Raw genomic sequence first — 23,979 nt, 5'->3', positions numbered from 1 at the left:
GGGAAGTGAAAAAAAATCAACAAATAAAAACAACGCTTTCTTGAACATAAGGAAAGAACCAATATTTATACTAGAAAAAGAAACAGGGTCAGCCCTGGTGGCACAGCGGTTTAGCGCCGCCTGCAGCCCAGGGTGTGATCCTGGAGACCCAGGATCGAGTCCCATGCCAGGCTCTCTGCATGGAGCCTGCTTCTCCCTCTGCCTGTGTCTCTCCCTCTCTCTGTCTCACTCATGAATAAATAATTAAATAAATTTTTAAAAAAGAAAAAAGAAACAATCTCTTACATAAGATCTTTATCTGATTAATAGTCTTTAATTTGTTACCTTCACAATTCCTTATATGGTTCCTTTTTAGACAAAAAAAGGATTTTTTGGTCCATTGTGCTTGTATTATCTTTTTAAAGGAAACACAAATGCATAAAAATTCCCTTTGAAATAAACGGGGATGATATATTACTCCAAATGGTATATCTGTAATAGCACAGACATTACCTAGCTCTCTTCTGCAGCATTCAGTTAAGAAGGGATAAGGCTCTGACATGAAATACAGCTAGACTGTAAAACCTTACTCTGCCTCTTCTAGAGATCTAAAAATGCTTACTTAACTAAATCTTTTAATATCTACTTGGGAAAGCAAAAAGTGCTTTTCAGTTGGGTATTGCTTACTAAAACTTGTCAGCTGCTCTGGGCAGCAGGGAGGTGAGGGTAAATAGTTGCCTAATTTAGAAAAATCTCACCTTTTAAAAAATACTGCTTTGATGACAATTAGGCAGTTATTTCCAGGAGTTTACAATGGAGAACATTTTCGTGTTTTCTTGTGTTTGTCATTTAGAAAAAATGCATAATGGTTTGCCATCTTCTTGTTGAAACCATAGGATCATTTACTTCTTTTCATCTAACTCTGTTTTTCTTCTCATGGAAGGAAAATATGTGCACTGTTACTTCTTTTGCCTTCTGTGTAGAGGTCCTGATAAGCAATATGACAGAACACTTCTTAAATGGCACATGTCATGAGATGATAGAATTTCGTGTTCAGAGAACATCCTTTATAGAGATTTCATGTATTTCTTGGCAGGTGCATATGAAATTGCTTCCCTCTTTTGACTTCTTTATTAATTTTTGGCTGTATATGCTCCTCTTCCCCCACTCTAGATACTTCTCATCTTGGTTTTCTTGACACTTTTTGCTCCTAAGTCATCTTTCTTAGATTGTTATTCTGTCTTTAATCTTTGCTGTTCTGTGTTCATTCTCTTTCTAGTCATTGATCTTGAATGTGCTGCGAGGCTCATTCTGAACTTGCTTGCTCTCTCTGTGCTTCTCTTTGTATTCCCTTCTGGGTCTGATCTACTAAGCACAGCCACTGATGTATTACAAGGCTTTTCCATTTTATACCATGTTTTCATTTCATCCTGCCTAAAATAGATCCCTGTGTTTGGGTAACATTGTTATTACCATTTTATGATGAGGAGTCTTTGTCTCAGAAAAGTTGTCACTTGCCCAAGATCACATGGTCATTTTTGGAGCCAACATTTGATCTCTGTCTGCTTACTCTAGACCCCCTACTACTCCTCCTGCCTCCTGCCACACTCACGGTGCTCTGCTGATTTCACCTGAGTTGTGTGTCTGATTTCTTCCCGAACTCTGACTGCCAGTCCCTTGTCCTTGGCTATCTGTTTGACTTCTTTTTTTTTTTTTAAATAAAGATTTTATTTATTTATTCATGAGAGAGAGAGAGAAAGAGAGGCAGAGACTGGCAGAGGGAGAAGCAGGCTCCATACAGGGAGCCCAACATGGGACTTGATCCCGGGTCTCTAGGATCACACCCTGGGCTGAAGGCAGGCGCTAAACTGCTGAGCCACCCGGGCTGCCCTGTTTGATTTCTTCACTTGTGTCTCATACTTGAAATTTAACAGTTGAGCACGACATTTGTTTTTCCCATCATCCTTTCAGATTCCTCTGTCATTGTGAGGAGCATCAGCAGTCTTTTTGCTTCTTAGTTTTTGTTTGTTTATTCTGAGTTTGGTTATTCATTTTTCTCTCTTTTATGTTCAAGAAAATATCATTAATAGAATTTTTACAGTATTTTTTCTTTGTATTATATTAATCTCAGAAAACATGCAAGATAGAGTGGGATAACAAATTCCTGTCTACTCTTCACTCAGGTTCAGCAGTTCTTACTATTTTGCCAAACTTGTTTCATGTATCTCCCCCACAATTTTTTATTTTTTGAGGGAGCTGGAGTACTTTAAGTCAAATCCCAGACTTCCTCTCATTTTACCTTTATTTGGTATCTCTAACAGATAAGGACTTTAAAAAAAAAAAATCACAGGGCACCTGGGTGGCTCAGTGGTTGAGCATCTGCCTTTGGCTCAGGTCATGATCCCAGGGTCTTGGGGTTGAGTCCCACATTGGGTGCCCCATGGGGAGCCTACTTCTCCCTTTGCCTGTGTCTTTGCCTCTCTCTGAGTGTCTCTCATGAATAAATAAATAAAATGTTAAAAAAATCAATAAATTATCCAGCCTAATTAGAAAAAATTATTTAATATTACACAAGCAGTCTTAACTATTTTTAGATTTTCTTTTTTTTTTAATTTTTTTTCTATTTATTTATGATAGTCACACACAGAGAGAGAAAGAGAGGCAGAGTCATAGGCAGAGGGAGAAGCAGGCTCCATGCACCGGGAGCCCGACGTGGGATTCGATCCCGGGACTCCAGGATCGCGCCCTGGGCCAAAGGCAGGCGCCAAACCGCTGCGCCACCCAGGGATCCCTTATTTTATTTTTTAAAAAGATTTTATTTATTTATTCACAAGAGACACAGAGAGAGACGCAGAGACACAGGGAGAGGGAGAAGCAGGCATGATGTGGGACTCAATCCCGGGACTCCAGGATCATGCCCTGGGCCGAAGGCAGGTGCCAAACTGCTGAGCCACCCAGGGATCCTGCTTTTTGTTTTTATGTAGCAGTTGAGATTACTCTTTTCTGATCTCCATGCTCATTTTTCCACCTTTAGTCCATTTGAGACACAGCTGCTAGAGGGATGTTTCTGAAATGTTACTTTTAGTTCTTTGTTCAACAAATCAAAGTGATTCTGTATTGCTTATCATAAAAAATTAATTTTTCAGGCTAGTTTTCAAAGTTTTATCTCCCCATCTTCTGTTTCCCAGAATCTTAATCCCAATCCCTGCCCCTGCCAACATCATTTTTTACCACCTCTACTGTCAGATTGTTCATTTCTGTGCCTTTGCACAAACCATCCCTTCCTTTAGGGGAGGTAGTTCCTCATAACTGCTATTCTTCAAACTCTAGTCATAAAATCATTCTCAGAAGCTTTTAGAATCAGTCCTACCTGGCTTGTTTTGCTTGTCATCTATATCCCGTCCATATGCAGACACTCATACAGTACTCATTTCTGCTGTTACACAGTGAATATGCTTTGCAGTCATCTTGTAAATGCTGCTTTTTGTTGTTGTTTAAGTTGAGGACAGGAGATATATTTCCTTTTTTAAAAACATAGCCCCCCCCCCAAAAAAAATATAGCCCCAAGGGACGCCTGGGTGGCTCAGGGGTTGAGCATCTGCCTTCGGCTCAGGGTGTGATCCCATGGTCCCCGGATCAAGTCCCACATCGGGCTCCGTGCATGGAGCCTGCTTCTCCCTCTACCTATGTCTCTGCCTGCCTCTCTCTCTCTCTGTCTCTCATGAATAAATAAATAAAATCTTAAAAAAAAAAAATACAGCCCCAGGGTTCTCATTACAGTGCTCTGTCATAGTGTAGGTACTCAGTTAAAATGGACTGACTGATGAGGTTACATAGTATACATTAATTTTCATTGTAGCAACTATTTATTTTTATTTATTTTGATAAAAATAAGAATTGCTATCATCTCTTCATATACATCAACAAATGATTATGAAATAAGTTTTTTTAGGGGTGCCTAACTGGCTTAATTGGTAGAGCATGGAACCCTTCATCTTAGTGTTGTGAGTTTGAGCCCCACATTGAGTGTAGAGATTGTTTAAAAATAAAATCTTTTAAAAAAATAACACTGCTAAAAAAAATAAATGAATAAAATAAAGTGTGTGGGGATTTTTTGGTGTTTCTTTTTCCCTTCTCTATTTTCTGGATCTGACATTCACTTGTTGCCTTGTTATTATGTCCTGGGTGAAAGTGACTTTTTTTCTTTTCCCCTCTTTGTGTGTGTGACTGCAGCACTGATGCAGGTGACAGCCCTGTTGGCACCACCACTGCCACGAACCTGGAACAGCCTCAGGTTATCCCCTCTCAAGGTGACCTTCTAGGAGATCTCTTAAACCTTGACCTTGGTCCCCCAGTCAATGTGCCACAGGTGTCCTCAATGCAGATGGGAGCAGTGGATCTCTTGGGAGGAGGACTAGATAGTCTGGTAAGTATTTTTCTTCCTTCATTCTTTCTTTTGGTTATTTTTCATTCTTGATATGCTGAAGAGCTTTAAATTACTCAGCTTTTTAGAATTGGACCTTTCCTTGATGAGCAGAGCAATGTCCTTTGATAAAGGACAGGATTATTTGTCTTCATAGAATTAGTTGATACTGTCAATTAATTAATTAATCCTTATGGGGCATGTTTGCAGTTGTGTACGAGATTGTTTTGTTTTGCCTGTAAACAGAAGCTTGATATTTAGCCCACCTGTTGTTCAGCACTCTTTAATATTTAGTATCTTTTCCAGAGCTTATTATTATTCCCGCTTCTTAACTCTGGAGAGCCCCTATAATTCCTTTTTTCCTTGAACAGCATTTAAATGACCTCATAGAGATCATCCTGTTTTGAGGCTTTCAAACCTTTGCCTTTTTTATATTTTATTGGTGTATGCCCTAATTCTGAAAGGTTTTGAGGCAGCCATTTGAGCCATTTGTGTAAAAAATGTACCTTTATTCCAGTTGGGAGGTACTGCTTGATTGGTTCTTCTTGTCCCCCTTCTTCCTCCCACCCATACTTCCAATTTAATTAGCTTCCAGGATTCTAATAATAAAAGGCTCCAAAGTCTAGAGTATCTGTGAATATGTGCCACCAGTGGAACTAAAATTAGTTTCTGTTGCTGTACAAAATAAATGAGAAATATTAAGGATGACCTTCCATCTGTGTAGAGAAGGCTGGAAAAATAATAGGTCACATCACATGGCTCCCTACAAACCAGGTTTTTAATTGTGGTAGAATTAGAGGGGCTCTTTCAGCTAGACATTTGTACATGTTTTTCTCCAAAGATGCCCAACAAACTTATTTCCCAACATCAGAAATTGGAAGACATGCCATAGATATGAAAATATATGTTCTCAGAGATTACATAAACTAAACAGCCTCACTTTCTGCTACACACACCAGCATTTTCTTTTCTACCTTATGAGCAGCATTATGTCTGGGATATATGCCAGCCAGTACAGGTACATTTAATTCTTGGCTGGCAGAGGGTCTAAGAAAATAGGGTTACAGTCCTCTCTCTCTGGGTTGTGCTTTTTAGTAATGGAAAGTCACTGCTTTCAGTCTGTACACTGACCAAGCTCTAGACACCAGCTCATAAAAATGCAAATAACATTCCTTATTGTGTTTCTTGGGAATATTAGCATTTGCTTTTCATACTCATTTCTTTAATGAATGGAGTTGACCAATTATATAAGGATAGTTTCCTCATATAATTGTCATGGCTGTCTAGCCACCCTGTAGACTCAGAAGAATCTGTGGAGTCTCTCAGGAGATTAAAAATGAATACTGAAATATTAATGGATTCTCCCAGAAATCCCACATAACCTTTGAAATAACTCTCCCTGTTCTGTTGACACATCACCCACAGGTTATATGTTATATGTTCTCTTCAAGTTTATGCCTTAACAACCCTACTTATTAATTTATCTGGCGGCTGACAATATGATGGACTCACTCTGAACCTAAAAATGACATTTAAGCTTATAGGATGGAGGGGAGAAAGAGGCCCTAGATTTTAATGTTGTCTGGCCCAGGATTTTATGCTCTTGCTTCTTGACCCACTTTAGCGTGGAAGGAAAGAGCCATGGTATTTCTGTGTGGCTTTGTATTAGCAATTGCTGGCCCTTAACACCCATGAGTTTTCTCCTTATATTTTGCTTAGCTATCCACTCCTCTGTTAGGATTCCCACAGGTATTACTTTAAATAGAAAAAGTGTCACATTTTTAGGTTGTAGTAGCCAAAGTCACACATGGGCCTTTTTCTTTCTTTTTTCATAAAGGATGTTCTTTTTGGGGTTGGGAGTACATTATTTTTCTATTTGGATTTGTAAATATTTTACAGCCTTTGCTATCTAGGCCCATTAATGTTCCTTTGTAACTGTATTTTATGACTTCTTGACTTCAGGATTCAAAATGGTATATACTTGGTGTTATAGCCCTAGAAAGTCATGCAGTTTTCAACTTATTCTGTGATATAAATATATCTCAGAAATAAAAATGAGTAAAAAACTTTTCTTTTTGCTTTGGATCTGTATGGGGTTAAATATATATTCACTCAGAGAAATAAGATCCTTTTAAGAGAACATCACAAGGAAGGCCTAAATCTGTGTGGAAGGTGAGTTTCCAAGGCAGCTGTAGTCTATGCTGTTTTTAAAATGCTTTTATTGTTCTTTTGTAAATTATCTAATTTAAAGAGGGAAATAGTCCTTGAAGTTTTTAATCTATATAGATAGTGCTGTTTCTTGAATGATTATTTTTCTTACAGCAGTGTTTCTCAAACTATAGTGTAAATCTATATAAATTCTATATATCTCCTAGAGATCTTGTATAAAGCAGATTCTGACTTAGTTGGTCTGTAGTGAGACCAAGGAATCTGCATTTCTAACAAATTCCTGGCTCCATGGGCCATATTTTGCATAAAGCCATAGCATTTCTGGGACCACTATGAACCACTTCAGTTTGGTGCTTGAACCATAGTTTTTGGTAAACCCAGATGTCTTTTTCTCTTGACTTCAGCAGTAAGCACACTCCTGGAAAGAGAGTCCCTCCTCTGCCCCAAATTGAGGGAGAGCAAGAAACTCCTGAAATTATTTTGGATAATAATTAAAGAAGGAAAGGTCCTTCTTTTATTTTCTAAGAAGAATAGTGTTGCTGGGAGTCATAGCTTTTCATCCAGACCCCGATAAAAAAATTGGCCTGAGTTAGAGTTATGTGTTCACCTGGCAAAGAGATTACCTTAGTGTTCACTTCAGAAGGGCAGACAGTGAGGCCTCTATGATTTCTACTGCTTTTATTATTGCTAACAGAACCCTTCCCATAGGGGTCAGTGGTGTGCTGCTAATGAAGTATGGCAGCTACAGACCTTTTATTTAAGCTTTGGGGTTCTCAATTACAGCTGCAGAGTTAGTCCCACATTAGTACCATAAATTAAAAAAAAAAAAATTATCGAGGTGCCTGGGTGACTCAGTTTCAGCTTAGGTCTTGAGATCAAGCTGAGTCAGGCTCCACACTCAGAAGGGAGTTGGCTTGAGATTCTCTCCCATGCCCCTATCTCTGCTTATATATGCTCACGCTCTCTCTCTCAAATAAATAAATCTTAAAAACAAAACAAAATTGTCAGTGTTTAGGCCCAATCCTAGAGCAATTAAACAGAATTTCTGGGAGACAGGACCTAGACATTGATATTTTGGAAAGATAGCCCGGGTTATTTTTATTTTGTATCCAAGGTTCAGAACATTGAGCCAAAGGAAGTTCCAAATGGAGATAGGTAGAGATGTTAAAAATTGAACTCTAGGCCAAGACAATGATTTCTACCAAAGAATTATGTTCTGATGAGCCGCTTCAGTACCTCCTACACAGCAGACCTCTCTGACTTTACCTGTGTTCATTCCCCTGCCCCAGGACATTTTTATTGTATTTTGCAGTTAGGTAGTCCAGCCTACCAGAAATTGGCCAAAAGTCGAATTTGACCAATTTAGATTTAATTGCTCAGTCCCAGGGTTCTTTCTACCTCTGTTCATTTTGCATAATTAGAGATTGAAAGTCATTTTTGTATTTTAGATTGTCACTTATTTCTCTGTTCCTCTTTTTTTTTTTTTTTAATATGAAAAGAGAGAGTATGCACACAGGGCCAGGCAGAGGGGCAAAGGGAGAGGGAGAGAGAGAATCCCAAGTAGGCTCGTGTTCAGTGCGGAGCCCAACATGGCGCTCAATCTCAAAACCTTAAGATCATGACCTGAGCTGAAACCAAGAGTTGGACACTTAATCAGCTGAGCCACCCAGGCGCCCCTCTGTACTTCTGACTTAAAATTTGCATATTAACCAGTGAAAGTTATTCTTCTCTTTTCATATTCTGGTGATCCTCCCCTTAGATCTCGTTAACCTTCTTCCATTGTTGTAGTTGTAAAATTTTGAGATTTAGTGAATTGAGAATCAGAATTGTCATTAAGGAAGTACTTTATTTACTCTATCATTATTTGTCACAACATACCTGAAGACTCCAGCCTTCTTCCATCAATAATAGTGACTCATAACAGCTGTGATTTTTTAACTAAAAAGAATGAGTGGGGAGGGATCCCTGGGTGGCGCAGCGGTTTGGCGCCTACCTTTGGCCCAGGGCGCGATCCTGGAGACCCGGGATCGAATCCCACGTCAGGCTCCCGGTGCATGGAGCCTGCTTCTCCCTCTGCCTGTGTCTCTGCCTCTCTCTCTCTCTGTATGACTATTGTAAATAAATTTAAAAAAAAAAAAAAAATTTACAAAAAAAAAAAAAAAGAGTGGATATTGCTATGTAAAGAAAACACACACATATACCCTCCATGCCTCCTAGTTGATTCTTATTTATATATTGTGGAGGCAGGTACCTTTGAAAATCATTGATTTAGGCAGAGCTTCAGATTTTAAAAATGGAATGCTTTTTCACCATAGGACTCAAATCAAAATGGGTTTCTTCCATATTCTTTTCATTCTCCTTACTGAAATATCCTCATTTTTAGTTTCTGCCTATCTCAGCGTATTCTCTTTTGCTTGAACTCTGCAGATAGTTTCCTCTTTCTGTTACTATAAACTTAACTGTCACCTTGATATGGATTGATTTTAGTGAAACTTATGTGGTTGATGTGTTCTACATGTAAAGCAGGATAGCAGGATCTAAATATAGGCTTACAAAGTTATTTGAGTCTTTTTGTTTCTTCGTTTCAGAAATCTTCTATGGGTTTTTTATGCCTCTCATGTGGAACCTAAGAAAGTGCTCATTCTGAGTGTATAACTTTTCTGACAGTTCAAATCCTATTTTGGTGTAGTGTGGGAGGTAACCTGATGTCCATGTTCATAACTCTTGCATACATGTTATAAAGATACATTATTTGCTAATAAGTCTGACATCTGTGAGAATCACTAAAGTAATAATTGAATCTTGATTTTTTTTTTTTTTTTGTCACCTTTACTTTCAGTGTGTCAGCAGAGGCCTTGGTTAAAAGCCTTTTATTCATCCAAGGTGCTGTGCATTATTCTATTATTCTATTTAGATAAATGGTGCTATTTTGCATCAAGACTGGAAAGGAAGCATTATCCAGAATGCCTTTTTCTTTTTGCTGACAAAGGTTTTCCATCCAGAGAAATGTCCTTTCAGTGTGCCCAGCTGGAGTAGTGTAGGCTAGAGGAGAAACTGCCTTTTCCTAACTGCAGTGTATGTTTTTCAAATCCTCCCACTATCTGTTGTTGTTTTCTCTCCAGTGTAATTAATGTACAGGGTTAATGTCAGGTGTATGATATAGTGATCCAGCAGTTCTTTACGCTTTTCAGTGCTTATCATGATAAGTGTACCCTCCTACCCTGTTTCTTACAAGTGTTTTTTTTTTTTTAAAGAACAGATTTTTAAAAAAGATTTTATTTATTTATTCATGAGAGAGGCAGAGAGAGAAGCAGGCTCCATGCAGGGAGCCCTATGCGGGACTCGATCCTGGGACTCTAGGATCACGCCCTGGGCCGAAGGCAGGTGCTCAACCGTTGAGCCACCCAGATGTCCTATCTTACAGGTTTTTATTTTTACCTTTCAGAAAAAAAAAAAAAAATTTAACCTTTCAGAAATTTTAAGTCTGGTACTATTTCAGTGATGATTGTAGTTGTTTTAGCCCATAGGACTAAATAATTACCCAATACTGAGTTTCTATTTCTGTTCCAGTTTCCTGTGCTTAGAACTTTTATAATTTCTAATCCCCAAAATAACTCTGCAAGGAAATCTGTATTGGGCCCCGTTTCACAGAAAACAGAAAGGTGACATAGCAAGTAAGTCTCAGAGTCAAGATTTGAATCCAAGACTATCCTGTGATTCCTCCAGTTTGTTTGTTATTGTCATCGTCTTGAATAGAGTCCAGTCTGACTTAACTTTGGTCCTTCTCAAATGAGTGTACACAGTCTCTGGAGTACACAGTGGAGTACAGGATGTAGAACAAACTTGACTCTCCCATCTTACAGTGTCATTCTTCTTGATGGTAAGGATTGTAAATACGGACTAAACACTGCTGTGTTAAGGTTTAGAATGTAAAATTGCAGAAATGCTTATAGTAGAACACAAGGCTTGTTTGCCCTGTGCCTTTTCTCACTGTACCTCCCCAGTGCTCTGGGTATATGCGTTTGGGCTGGCTTGCCACTAGGACACATTATGAAAGTTTGAGAAAGACGAGAAGTGTATTCATTTGTGAAAAGAGGGACTAGGTAAGTTCATACATATATCATGCAGCAAAAGGAACAAGATCATTCATTTTACCCTCTTGTAAGCAGAGCTGTGAAATCTTATCTTCTCATCTGTTGGCAGTGAGCTGTGGTATGAGACACCAACTGCTTTCAGAGCAAATAAATGATGCACAGTGCATTCTTCTGCTGAAAACTTGCTGTCACAACTGCTCAGACAGGGATCCCTGGGTGGCGCAGCAGTTTGGCGCCTGCCTTTGGCCCAGGGCGCTATCCTGGAGACCCGGGATCGAGTCCCACATCGGGCTCCCGGTGCATGGAGCCTGCTTCTCCCTCTGCCTGTGTCTCTGCCTCTCTGTCTCTCTGTCTGACTATCATAAATAAATTAAAAAAAAAAAAAAAAAAGAACTGCTCAGACAATAATATATTTCTTTTTTAGAGAGGACTTTGGCTTGGGATGAGGGCTGGCCTTTTTTTTTCCTTGATTGGTTCCATTCCTGTGTTTTGGAAATACCGATGCTGATAGGTTGTGCTAAGCCAGTTGATGCAACCATTTCTTCAGCCTTCTGTCCATTTTGTGATAATTTTCTCCAATAAAATGATTCATTTCAAAATTATCTCCCCAAGAAGTAATACTGCCAGTAGCCCTGCTTATGTGGTTAATAGAACATTCATTCACCGAATCATTATTTGAGTGCTGATTCTATATCAAACTTTATTCTGTGTACTAGGAATATAGTTGTGACTTGTCCTTGCAAGCTTATATTCTAGTTGGGGAAGAGAGATGAAACGATATAGTTGGATAGTAAGTATTGCAAAAGAAAATGAAACAGATTTTTACTCTACTCATCATGGGGTTCTGTCGGGCCTAAGAGACTGATAGTGCCACATTCTTCTGTTCCCTATTCCATCTCAGGAAGTATTCTCTTACATCTTCCTCGTTTTCTTTTGATATAAACCTTTCTTTTGATATAAACCTTTTTTTCCCATCAAGCTAAGGAGTCTTTGGATGATTTTATATGATCATAACTCATGCTATTCTACATCAAGTCCATTCTTAGCCATCAGCTTATTTAATAGCTTTTGCATGGTTACAGATTCTCTTCACCAATTTGATTAGTGAAATTTTATGATGCTTTTCTGAATAGCTTTTTGAAGATCAAATTAATATTGGCAGCCAAACAGCTGAAAATTACACTTTTACCTAGGAGATGATATGTACCTTCTAAAATCTGAAACCCTAATAGGAAGAACACAGACTGCTGTTTTTGACACCAATAGGATTTGGGTCTAAAATTCTTTGTTTGTGGTGGTAATCACTGTGTACTATTTTTACATCATTTATTTTGACTCCTGAGTAATAGAGCTGTTGGTAAGCTATATAACTGGCAGCATTCCTGTAGACTCCCATTAATTAAATCCATTCTGAAAAGCATCAAATGAAAAAGGTAATAACTAGACAGGAGCAAAGAAATTTCTGAGCTTAAGATCTGTACCTCTAATTAAGAGAATGTCTTCAGATATTCAGCACCACAGGTTTAGAAGAAAGTAGGTGTATTTTGGACGAGTCTGATATATGTACCTGAAAGGGGCTAACCAAGATCAGCCATTGTAATCATTTGTGGGATTTGGAGTGGAGGGGGTCTACTTAGTGGCCATCTCAGTTGATACTCTTTTATAAAAGACTTTCTTTTCTTGGACTCAGGTAGACTTGTTGCCTTAGAGAACCTTACTCAGGAGTTCTCCCTCCCTATTTCTGCTATTGTAGTATATTGTCATTGGATGAGGGTGTTTCCTTTTGGTATCTAGCTGAACTAGAGCTGTGGGCAGGCTCAGCTTAAACTTTTGGCTTAACCTGGCTCTGTTGCAGAGATCATGTAACTCTGCTGAAATCCCTTTAGCACATAAATTACAATAAGTCACCATGAAATCATTGTTTTCCATCCAGTTACTCGATTTCAACACTGCAAGGACATATTACTATGTAGTTGAACATGAACTGAGCCCAATTCAGCACTACTTCAGGAATGGTAAAGTGGCCACTCTTTGGCAGTAGCCAAATGTTTAGTAGTATTCTCAGTGCCATTTAATGACTACAACTACCAGGATTTAGATTGAGGATTATGAGAACCAAACCACTATGGCTTGCATACCACTAACCATGCCACCATTTGGACTTGGATATCAGCTACAGACCTTTAGGAAAATTCTGCTCAATTTTCAACGTTGGAAATATTCTTTTGCTAAGATTGGCACTTTGCTTTTCTACATCTTCCTCTATCCTGACATTATTTTCTTCATGGAAAAAATGGCAGGGAATCCTAGGAACAGCGGGAATTAGATAGCTCCAAGAGACACTTAAAACACAGTAGCTAGACACCTAAAATGGAGATTGAAGCCATGACTTGCACACCTAGCCTTTTCACTCGGCTCTCACCAGCTCACTAGGTAACAGATACCACTGAATTTTTACAAGTCCTCAGTTGGCTGATTTTGTACCCTACCTGATAAGTATGACCAGGCAGATAACTCTTGTCTGACTCCAGATAATACCAACAACTGAACTGAAATGGTTAATGGCTTGTCCAGGCCATACAAGAAGAATTTCTCTGTATTTTATTCAGCTTTCTTCTTCTTTTTTTTTTTTTTTCTTCTTTCTTTTTCTTGATTACTACCTGTATCATCCTGCTTGTCGCTGTGAACAGGAAAGACCATTCCCTGGGTAACTGCCTCCCATGCTTGCTGACATCTCTTTATTAGTCACTCCTACCCATCACTATGCTATCACCCCTGTCATATTTTCCGAGATGAAGATGATAACCTGAAGCTTCTTCAGGCAAAAGGAAAGATGCTGAATAAAGTCTGAGTAAGTTATAGATTTGCTGGGTAGCAAACATGTTTTGAAATTATCCTTTCCCTTTGCTCTCTGGACATAACGACACAGGTGAACATTTATATTTTTGGCTACGTGTCTCTTAATACCCTTTGGATTCTGTCTCTTAAGATCAGAGTTCTTGATTCTATGTTGAGGCTGAATTGTATCTGATACACTAAACATAAACATGGGACTATTGGGGGATCCCTGGGTGGCGCAGCGGTTTGGCGCCTGCCTTTGGCCCAGGGCGCGATCCTGGAGACCCGGGATCGAATCCCATGTCGGGCTCCCGGTGCATGGAGCCTGCTTCTCACTCTGCCTGTGTCTCTGCCTCTCTCTCTCTCTCTCTGTGACGATCATAAAATAAAAATTAAAAAAATTAAAAAAAAAAACAAACATGGGACTATTGGGATTGCTTTTCAATTTCATGTTTTTGAATGAAATTCACAAGCAGCATGGTGGGGAGAATACATTCAGATCTTATCCAGCTAAGATAATGTTCATACAATACTCAAAGATAACAAGAATGAAATCTAAGAAAGTATGGGCTATACATGGGCTTTACTTTGGAAGTAACACCACCAATGAGTGTCTTTTCTCAATGCCTTTTATTGAATTTAGCCTATTGGATAAAAACCACCATTTCTCTTCCAGTGTATTTTTTCTTTCTTGCCACTGAGTGCCAACCAGGTACATACAGAATTCCATCTCTATGAAGCTTGGCTTATAAGCCTGGCCAGAAGGGAAGAGAATGGTTGAGGGGAAGAAAGGGTAAGCCCATTAGAAAGTCAAACCAGATCAAAAAGCATCAGGACAAACAAGATATTGTGCATCCTCCTTTTCCTTAATTAAGGGTTTTGGGTTTTTTTCTTCTTCTCCAGGTCTAGCTTTCTTTTTATTCAGGTGTTAGCTCCAAAGTCATTTTCAAACAGGTAAATCTTTTCTGATTCCAAACATTAGTTAATTCTCCAAAGCATTGGTTCTCAATCTTGTTTATACATTAGAATCACTAGGAGAGCTTTTCAGAGTTCTGATGCCCAGGCTCCACCCTAGAACGGTTAAATCACTACCTCTGGTGGGGTGCCTGGGTGGTTTGGTCAGTCAAGCCTCTGCTTTTGGCTCAGGTCATGATCCTGGAGTCCAGGATTGAGCCCCCCTGCTCAGTGGGGAGTCTGCTTCTCCCTCTTCCTCTGCCCCTCCCCCTGCTCTTCTCTCTCTCTCTCTCTCTCTCTCTCGCTTACTCTCTCACTCTCTCAAATAAAATCCTTAAAGAAAAAATCACTACCTCTCGGGGTGAGAAGCATCAGTATTTTTTTAAATGCCTCCCACTATACACACACATAGGTGGTTGATTTAGGTATCTAAGGTTGAAAACCATAGTTGATAGGACACAACCGAAGTAGTTATTAGTACTCTAAGAAAGTTTACATCTTATGAAACCTCCCAAGGTTTTATGAAGGAGAAATTAAAAACTAAAGACCTAAAGAAAAAAAGAAAAAAAAAAACTAAAGACCTCCCTGCCTTTAGTTAGCCTGTCTTTGCAAACTTAATTTCTGTGACCTTTTTTCCCCCACACATATCTACTCTGTGCTCACTCTAATTGCACTATTCATTCTTCCTGATCTTGCTTTTATTCATGTTTTTTGCAGCGTTTGTGCATGCTATTTGCTTTTATAATCCTTCTTGCTTTTATAATCCCACACTACCACCTCTTGTAAAGCTTTTCATTATCCTTCAGCCGAAAGGAGGCTCTTCCCTTCAGTACTTCTCTTTGTTTGCTTTAGTTCATTCTGTGTAGTTTTGCATTCATGTTTTATTTCTCCTGCCAGTTTGCAAAGTCTGGATCTTATTCATCTGTGTATTCCACTCATAGTTTCCTGTATCCAATTGATGTTACTTCAGTGTTTGTTTGAATAAAAGGTGGTTTTCTGATGTCATGCTACAGATGTGTGCCATTACAGAACCGGAGAGAAAGTGGATGTGTGATATTTTTTCTCTTTGCTTTCAGACTTTGCCAGTTTGAATTCTTCATTGTGGTGACCTTTTCATTTATTTACACATGTGCTTTTTGGCTTATTTTCAACCATTAAGTAATCTTCTGGAATCAGGTTCTAGAAATGGCTCTTCAAGGTTTGTAGTGCTCTATAACTTAGCACAGAGAATGGTTATTAATGCTGGTTACAAAGCATCTGCCCAGCCCGTTTTCTGTCATAGTAGAAACAGTTTTGTCATAGATTTTGACGTTTTTCAGTATAGATTATTTTTTAGATTTTGGCAACACTGTTTCATGTATTTTTTCACTAAGAAGCTAAATCCTCTTTCTCAAATCCTGAAAACCTGTAGAGTTTTGCTTTTTTTTTTTTTTTTAAGATTTATTTATTTATTCATTGAGAGAGTGAGAGAGAGGCAGAGACACAGGCAGAGGGAGAAGCAGGCTCCATGCAGGAAGCCCGATGTGGGACTCCATCCCGGGTCTCCAAGATCACGCCCCGGGCTGCAGGCGACTCCAAACCGCTGCGACACCGGGGCTGCCCAAGTTTTGCTTTTTAACATAACCACAGCACAAAGATTTCCAAGTTTTTACCACTAAATGACAGATAATAAAGGAAACAGTGTTTGTAGAGCAGACAAGGCATTTGGTGACTCAGAGGAATTTCAGATGCACAGTGAGAACTAGGGAAGAGACAAATGTGAAACTGTAGCCAAAAAAGGTGGTGTTTGCTTCTTAAACAGCACTGTTAGTTGTGTATATGTATGTTTTATGTTTCTCCATGCCAGCTATTTTCAGTTTCAGTTCTTCTTTAATACTTTTGTCATGGAAGCCTGACTTCAGGGTGAATTATATTAAAGCCCTGAAGGGGAAAAAGGCCAGATTAAGACCATATGGAATGGTTTTCCTGTCACCTAGCTAATTAAGTTCATCTAATTCTCCAATAGTTAGCATCCTTTTACATGATCTCCAGATAAATCACAGCATTTCTCCTTAGTACTATTGATTGTGAAAGAGATTTGAAGCATTGCATGCCTTCCTACTTCCTCCCCAGGTAGGATATCTTCCTCTCCCAGCTGTTTTCTTGCTTAGGAAAGTTCTAAATTCTAAAAATCACTCTTGTTCCACCTATAATTTTTGAAGCTTGAAATTGCTCAATGCTGATTTGGTTCCCACTTTCTCAGTAGGATAGCAGGTTTTTTAGATCAAAGCACATTTTAGTTTTTCTTTGCTTTTCTTTTTTTTCCTCCCTTAAATTTCTTTTTAGGGGAAAAAAAGTAAAACACTTTCAAGACATTATTGCTTGGAGGTAGAGCTTCTTGGAATATGTAAATTCTTTAAATCTGGTTGAGGTTTGTGCCTGTGTACCCCAGTGGGAAGATTGGATCTGAAACATCACTGAGATGTCCCAGCTCCATCTTCTTTCCAAGTTTTCTCAGAACTCCCACACAGCATCAGTACCACTACTCGATTCCCCTAGGACATATTTCTTTGTAATCTAGAATTTCTTTAGGCTTTGGGAGTCCAGTTGAACAGCATGTATTCCCAGCAACTTGGTAGAGATTTACAGATTCTATATGGGCATCTAGTACTTAGCTAAATGAACTCTACCTCTCTCTCCTCTCTCTCCTTTCTCTCTTTCAGCTTGGCAGTGACCTTGGCGGGGGCATTGGAGGAAGTCCGGCAGTAAGTGCCATCCGTTTTTTTCACCATGGGATGCGCTGCCCCCTGTTTGATGCCTTTTCCTATGCACACATTCTCAGACCAGCCACCGCTGCTATCTAGCATTGTACACCAAAACCTCTATAACAGTATATGAAGAGTAGAAAGTAGCATAGGGTTACTTGGATTCTTCAGAGGCATACACCACATGTGGTGTAGGGACATCTTTAGGGATTGGCACTGTGGTGTCTACAGAGATCTTTGTCTTCCTGACATTAAAGAGCTAAAGGAAATGGAACCTCCCATCTTGACTGGAGAATGCTCTTATTCTCTAGTATCATCTACAAAGAACTTGAGAGAGTCAGCTGGACTCAGAGGGAGACTCTCCTTGTAAGTGACTGAGGTTGGGGGGTATGAATATCCCTCTTCCCCCCCAGGAGAGTTTCCTACTAGATATTTATGCCTAAATGGGAAAGTAAGACTTGTCTGCACCCAAGTGGAAATAGAACTGCTTTCTAAGTTGGATGCTTCTTCTTTCTATAGAAACAGACTCCCTTTGTTAGGGTATCTGTAGGCCTTTTGCACAGAATCATGGAAGCTAAAATTGGAAACAAACAGAAAAGATCTTGGATCACTGTGTTCCTGGTCCTACTGATTACTCTGTGTTAGAACTTTTAAAGAGTGTTTGTATATTATCAATGATGAAAAAATAATTGTGATGATTAAAAGGACAAAGAATATACTAATTCAGCTCCAAAAATTTGTAATTATGGTGTGTTCTTATTATTTGATCAATACTTCTGAAATATAGAGCAACATGTTAAGGGCTAAGAGCAACATGTTAAGGGCTATTAATCTGTTCTTCCTGGTTTTCCACTCCCCTTCCCTTTTTCCCTGCAGGTGGGACAGTCATTCATCCCATCATCAGTGCCTGCAACCTTTGCTCCCTCACCTACTCCTGCTGTGGTCAGCAGTGGTCTGAATGACCTGTTTGAACTCTCCACGGGAATAGGCATGGCACCTGGTGGATATGTGGCTCCTAAGGCTGTAAGTAAAGCAATACTTTCGTAATGTAGAACACCTGAATTACTTAACATGTTTTATTACTTCCCCTGATCATAAAGCCAAGGGTTGGGCCCTTGTCCTACAGGATTTAAGAAGAAGATGAAAAGTAGCCTGAAACTTAGCAATAAGAAACACCGTAGCATCCATATTAACTATTTTTATAATTAGACTTAAAATTGGAAATCTTAAATATTTGTATTTTGTTTTCTTTTTTTCTTTTTATTTTTTTAAAGATTTTATTTATTCATGAGAGACATAGAGAGAGAGGCAGAGACACAGGCAGAGGGAGAAGGAGGCTCCATGCAGGGAGCCCGATGTGGGACTTGATCCTGGGACTCCAGGATCATGCCCTGGGCCGAAGGCAGGTGCCAAACTGTTTTCTTTTTTTAAAGATCTTATTTATTTATTCGTGAGAGAGACAGAGAGAGAGGCAAAGACATAGGCAGACAGAGAAGCAGGCTCCCCGCAGGGATTCTGATGTGTGACTTGATCCCCAGACCCAAAGATCACGCCCTGAGCCAAAAGCAGACACTTAACTGCTGAGCCACCCAGGCATCCCTGTATTTTGTTATCCTGTTTAGAAATGTCTTGTTTGTCAGTATTGAAGTCAATCTAGTGTGACCCAGTTCACAACATAACAGCAAGGGCCAGAGGGTGGGGGTGGGGGCAGACTATAGCGTAGGGGAGTAACATTCTTCTCATTTCTTCCATTCCCTTTTTTGATTGGTATTATATACAAATTCTAGAGTGCTGTTGCTCACAATTTGGCTTTCATGGATTTTAGTGTACCTTTTTAGAGTCCTGATTTAGGTTTCTATCACTGGTGCTTTTCTAGTCTCAACCTTAATGTTCTACTCAGACTGAATTTCAAAAGTGGAAACTCGATGTAAGTGAAGCTTATTTCAGCCTCAGAGTATAGTGCCATCTTTAGCTAGGCCCAGTTTCTTATAATGATGCCTTTCTGAGGGACAACATGCCTGTTTGTTTCCTGAATTCTTTACCCTGCTCTTCTGACTCTAAAGGATCCCTACTACAGAAATGTAGACCAGTTGTCCATTCCAGGGGTCATAACTTTTTCTACACAGCTGCTGAATAGAGTAACCAAAAACAGGATTTAAAACTGAGCCATAAAATTTTGGCACAATTCAGTAACTTTGTTGTGAGGTTTCTGTATTGGGTGTTATCCCACAGACTTTTAATTATTGGTTAAAAGATTATCTAATGCATTTGTTTAGTAACATTAAAGTAATACATACAAATGACAAGTTTAAGTAATGTAGAAACAACAGATGGAAAATTAAGTTTCCTCACTTTCCCATAGTCACTATTACTTTCTTGTGTGTCCTATGAAAAGAAAAGGATTGTGCATATGCCTATATGTCTGTGTCCTTTAACAGTACTATGTCAATGGAATATACTGTTTTGTGTCATGTTTTTCTCTATCATATTATTTTGAATGTCTGTATCCACCGTATTGACGTGTCACAACTTATTTAATCATTCTCCTGTTGATGGACATAAAGTCCATCACCACCTTTTTTTTTATCACCCTTTTTTGCTATTACAGTGTTGCAGTGAACATCTTTATTGTATGCATATCTTGGTAAATATATATATTTTTTATCCTGGTGTATTTTTGTAATTATAGCTACAGGATAAACCTGCAGTGTGCTTGATCATTTAAACATTTTAAAATAGACGTTCTCAACTTGCCTTCCAAAAGTTAACATTAGATTATATTCCCAGCAACACAGTACAGAGTGCCAGATTGCTTATATTTTCCATTGAGTATTATTGGTTTTTAGGATTTTTGACCCTCTGATAGCTTATGGTTGTTTGATTTCACTTTCTTCTTTCCTTTTTTTTCCTTAATATGGCTAAATATGTTTTCATGTTTATTCAGCCACCCACTGAAGCTTTGGTATTCTGTCTGAGATGGTCAAAACAGTTCATAAATTTCCTGATTTTTTTTAAGATTTATTTATTTTTTTTAATTTTTATTTATTTATGATAGTCACACAGAATGAGAGAGAGAGGCAGAGACACAGGCAGAGGGAGAAGCAGGCTCCATACACCGGGAGCCCGACGTGGGATTCGATCCCGGGTCTCCAGGATCGTGCCCTGGGCCAAAGGCAGGCGCTAAACCGCTGCACCACCCAGGGATCCCCAAGATTTATTTATTTTTAGAGAGAGCAGGGAAAGAGGCAGAGGCAAGGGAGATCTTCAGCTGACTCCCCGCTGAACTCAGAGCCCAACTTGGAGCTCAGTCTCATGACCCTGAGATCATGACCTCAACCAAAAATCAAGAATCAGACACTTTACTGACTGGGGCACCCAGGTGCCCCCCCACCTTTTAAATTAACTCTTACATTCCAGGAGTATCACAGGTTTTAGGACCAGAGATGGGTAATGGATTATATTGAGAAGATAGGCATTCAAACTACTTAAACCACATCTAAGTCCTGTTTACCAGAAGCTATAACAAGAGTTAAAAAATATACATAAGACATGGTCCTTGCCCTAGAGATTACTGTTAATGGGTATAGTGATGAAAAAAAAAAAAAAGTCTTCAAAGATATAGACATGCTATTTTCATTAGTAGATTCAGTTTCTTCCCTTTTAAGTCTTTTACCAAAGGTGCTAATAAACACACACACACACACACACACACACACACACACACTATACTCACTGGAATTTCTCTTTTCCTTATGTATACACATTTGGTAGCAGTAGTCAAGCAGTAAAATGACCAAGTTGAATAGAAGATGGAGAACTAGCCAGGGTTATTCATAGACTTTTGTGGATTTGGCTTGGTTTAGTTTGGTTCTTCAATTGAGAACAGTCTCAAAATTCAGAGAATATGACTTTATCCAGAGCCTTTGGCATCTGACTTGATATTTATAGTATAAAAATCACCAGTTGCCCAAATAAGTGAAGTCTTAATTTCATCTTTGTATATTCAAACAAATAGCATCAAGATAAATCTTGCGTGGTTCCATTGGGTTTTATACTGTCTTTTAGGTCTGGCTGCCTGCAGTAAAAGCTAAAGGCTTGGAGATTTCTGGAACATTTACTCACCGCCAAGGGCACATCTATATGGAAATGAACTTCACCAACAAAGCTCTGCAGCACATGACAGACTTTGCAATCCAGTTTAACAAGAATAGGTAAGAAGTCTGAGTCCTCGGCTCGATTGTGAAGCAGCATTGTGCCTTGTGTCCAGCAAAATAATGTTCCATTTTTAACAATGCGTTAAAAATTCTCATGTTGGGGGATCCCTGGGTGGCGCAGTGGTTTGGCGCCTGCCTTTGGCCCAGGGCGCGATCCTGGAGACCCGGGATCGAATCCCACATCGGGCTCCCGGTGCATGGAGCCTGCTTCTCCCTCTGCCTATGTCTCTGCCTCTCTCTCTCTCTCTCTCTCTCTCTCTCTCTCTCTGGGTGACTATCATAAATAAATAAAAAAAAAAAAAATTAAATAAAAAAAATAATGTGCTTTTAAAAAAAAAAAAATTCTCATGTTGGCAGATGTTGAATGTAGAGTGAGAGCTGACTTTTACATTCTGTTTACTTGTCAGCTTCCATTCTGGAGGCCTTAGAGAATTTTGTTGGGAAACTCATCCATATGGAAAAAAGAAACCAGAACTAACTTACTGCCTTCTTAAAGGGTTGTAGGACTACAATGTTTTTAATAAACCATTTACCCAAAAAAAAGTTTTAATTGAAATCCATTTATTTGTTCAACAAATAATTGGTTAGCATCTATGTGCCAGACATTTCTAGGTGCTGGGGCTAGAGTAATGAACGAAACAATAAGTGTCCAATTTATTGGGGGGGGGGCACATACTTTGGTTGATGTCAAAAGTTTGAAACATAATATACCTGTTAGCTGAATAATATAGGTGGGAGGTCTGCTTTTAGCAATGAATTCTCTGCCTTAATAAGGAAGAGAGCATGAAGATGTAAATACTGATTTTCTATAGTTCTGAAATGTCACTTTTTTATTAAATACCATGGTTCAGGAACCTGCCTGTTAAGGCTTTGATGGCAGGTCCATTTATTCATAAATACTAGATAATCAGACTTGTTTGTAACAAAGTAGTAATTGGACCTTTAAATCAGATTTAATAAAATTTGTCAGTGACAACTTGTATCAGTAACTGTCTTACTTATTTCTAAGCATTTGGAAATAACTTTTCTACCCTAGATTTGAAAGTTAGGCACATTAGAAACAATTTAAGTATTTAGAAAGTCTGTGTTTCCTTTTGGCAGACTAGTTTTTTTCCAGTTATTTTGGGGGGAGCTGGCCATGTTAAAAGCTAAGGCTGGTGTATTAATAACCATTTTCATAGCCTGCCTTCATACTTCATTTCTGTTTGTGTTTGCTTTTTTTTCTTTTAAGTAGTCTGATATTTAGAAAACTTTATATTTTTGTTGATAGTTACGCTTTTTTTTTTTTTAATGGTAGTCAGAGAGAGAGAGAGGCAGAGACATAGGCAGAGGGAGAAGCAGGCTCTGTGCACCAGGAGCCTGATGTGGGATTCGATCCTGGGTCTCCAGGATCACGCCCTGGGCCAAAGGCAGGCGCCAAACCGCTGCCCCACCCAGGGATCCCTGCTTTTTCTTTTATAATATCTTCTTAGTTCCTGCTTTCGGTCGGAAGTCTCTTAATTTCCTACCGTAACATATTTTCTTTGTCCCCCATATTCCCTAATGTCAATAGTACTGTCTTTCTTTGGATTTACTTTTGTACTTGAAGTATGACTAAAATTCTACTAATTGATTTGTTGTCTTTGAAGTCCATTTATGACTGATGAGGCCAGAGCTAGTTATTCTGCTTTCCACCCACTTGCCTCCTCTTCCTCTCATTTTTGTAAATTGTATCATTTCTACACTTTTTTTTTCCTTTATACTTCATCCTTGTTTTATCTGGGACTTGTGCTTACTGCCACTCATTTAAGTTCCCACTGCCCTTTCTTGGATGTCTTTTAGTAGGTTCCTCAAAGGGGGCTCATGTAAACAACAGTCTTTGAATTTTTATGTGGTCAAAACTGTGACCTTTATACTTGAAAATTCTTGACTCAAATTCTTTAAGTGTTTCACTCTAGTGTCTTTTGTCATCGAATGTTCCTGTGGAAAAAGTCCTTGGCCAGCCTGATTTTTCCCCATATAAGTGATGACATCATTTTGTCCGGCTGCCCAAAGTTTTGAGGTCCAATAATTTTACTAGGATATTCCTAGTATTAACCAATCTTGGTCAGTTTTTCATGGAATAAGGTGTGCCCATTCAATGTGTACCTTCAAGTGTTTTACTGTAGGAAGATTCTTAGGGTTTATATGTTTAAAATTTTTAATAGGGCAGCCCGGGTGGCTCAGCGGTTTACCATCACCTTCAGTCCAGGTTGTGATCCTGGAGACCCGGGATCGAGTTCCGTGTCAGGCTTCCTGCATGAGGCCTGCTTCTCCCCCTGCCTGTGTCTCTACCTCTTTCTTTCTCTCTGTGTCTCTCATGAATAAATAAATAAAAATCTTAAAAAAATAAAATTTTATTTTTTTAAAAGATTTTATTTATTTATTTGAGAGAGAGAGTGTGTGTGTGAGCACATGTGAGCAGGGAGACGGGCAGATGGAGAGGGAGAAGCAGGCTCCTTTTTGAGTAGGGACCCCCAATGTGGGGCTTGATCCCAGGACTCTGAGATCATGGCCTGAGCTAAAGGCAGATGCCTAAGTGACAG

General features: G+C 39.0%; 1 protein-coding gene across 2 annotated transcripts in view; it reads left to right on the top strand.

Moving 5' to 3' along the window:
• Positions 1–23,979, top strand: part of AP2B1 (adaptor related protein complex 2 subunit beta 1) — a 130,419-nt gene that overhangs the window by 63,555 nt on the left and 42,885 nt on the right. The window contains exons 14-17 of one of the 2 annotated variants that reach the window (XM_055320846.1): positions 4,213–4,405; positions 17,160–17,201; positions 18,078–18,224; positions 21,267–21,412. In XM_055320846.1, coding sequence (XP_055176821.1) covers positions 4,213–4,405; positions 17,160–17,201; positions 18,078–18,224; positions 21,267–21,412 — 528 coding nt within the window. The remainder of the gene's footprint in view (positions 1–4,212; positions 4,406–17,159; positions 17,202–18,077; positions 18,225–21,266; positions 21,413–23,979) is intronic. The other variant, XM_055320854.1, reaches the window with a different exon arrangement.

Source organism: Nyctereutes procyonoides, unplaced genomic scaffold, assembly GCF_905146905.1.
Source record: "Nyctereutes procyonoides isolate TBG_1078 unplaced genomic scaffold, NYPRO_anot_genome, whole genome shotgun sequence".
Classification (NCBI taxonomy): Eukaryota; Metazoa; Chordata; class Mammalia; order Carnivora; family Canidae; genus Nyctereutes; species Nyctereutes procyonoides.
This window is presented reverse-complemented; position numbering and strand designations above follow the sequence as displayed.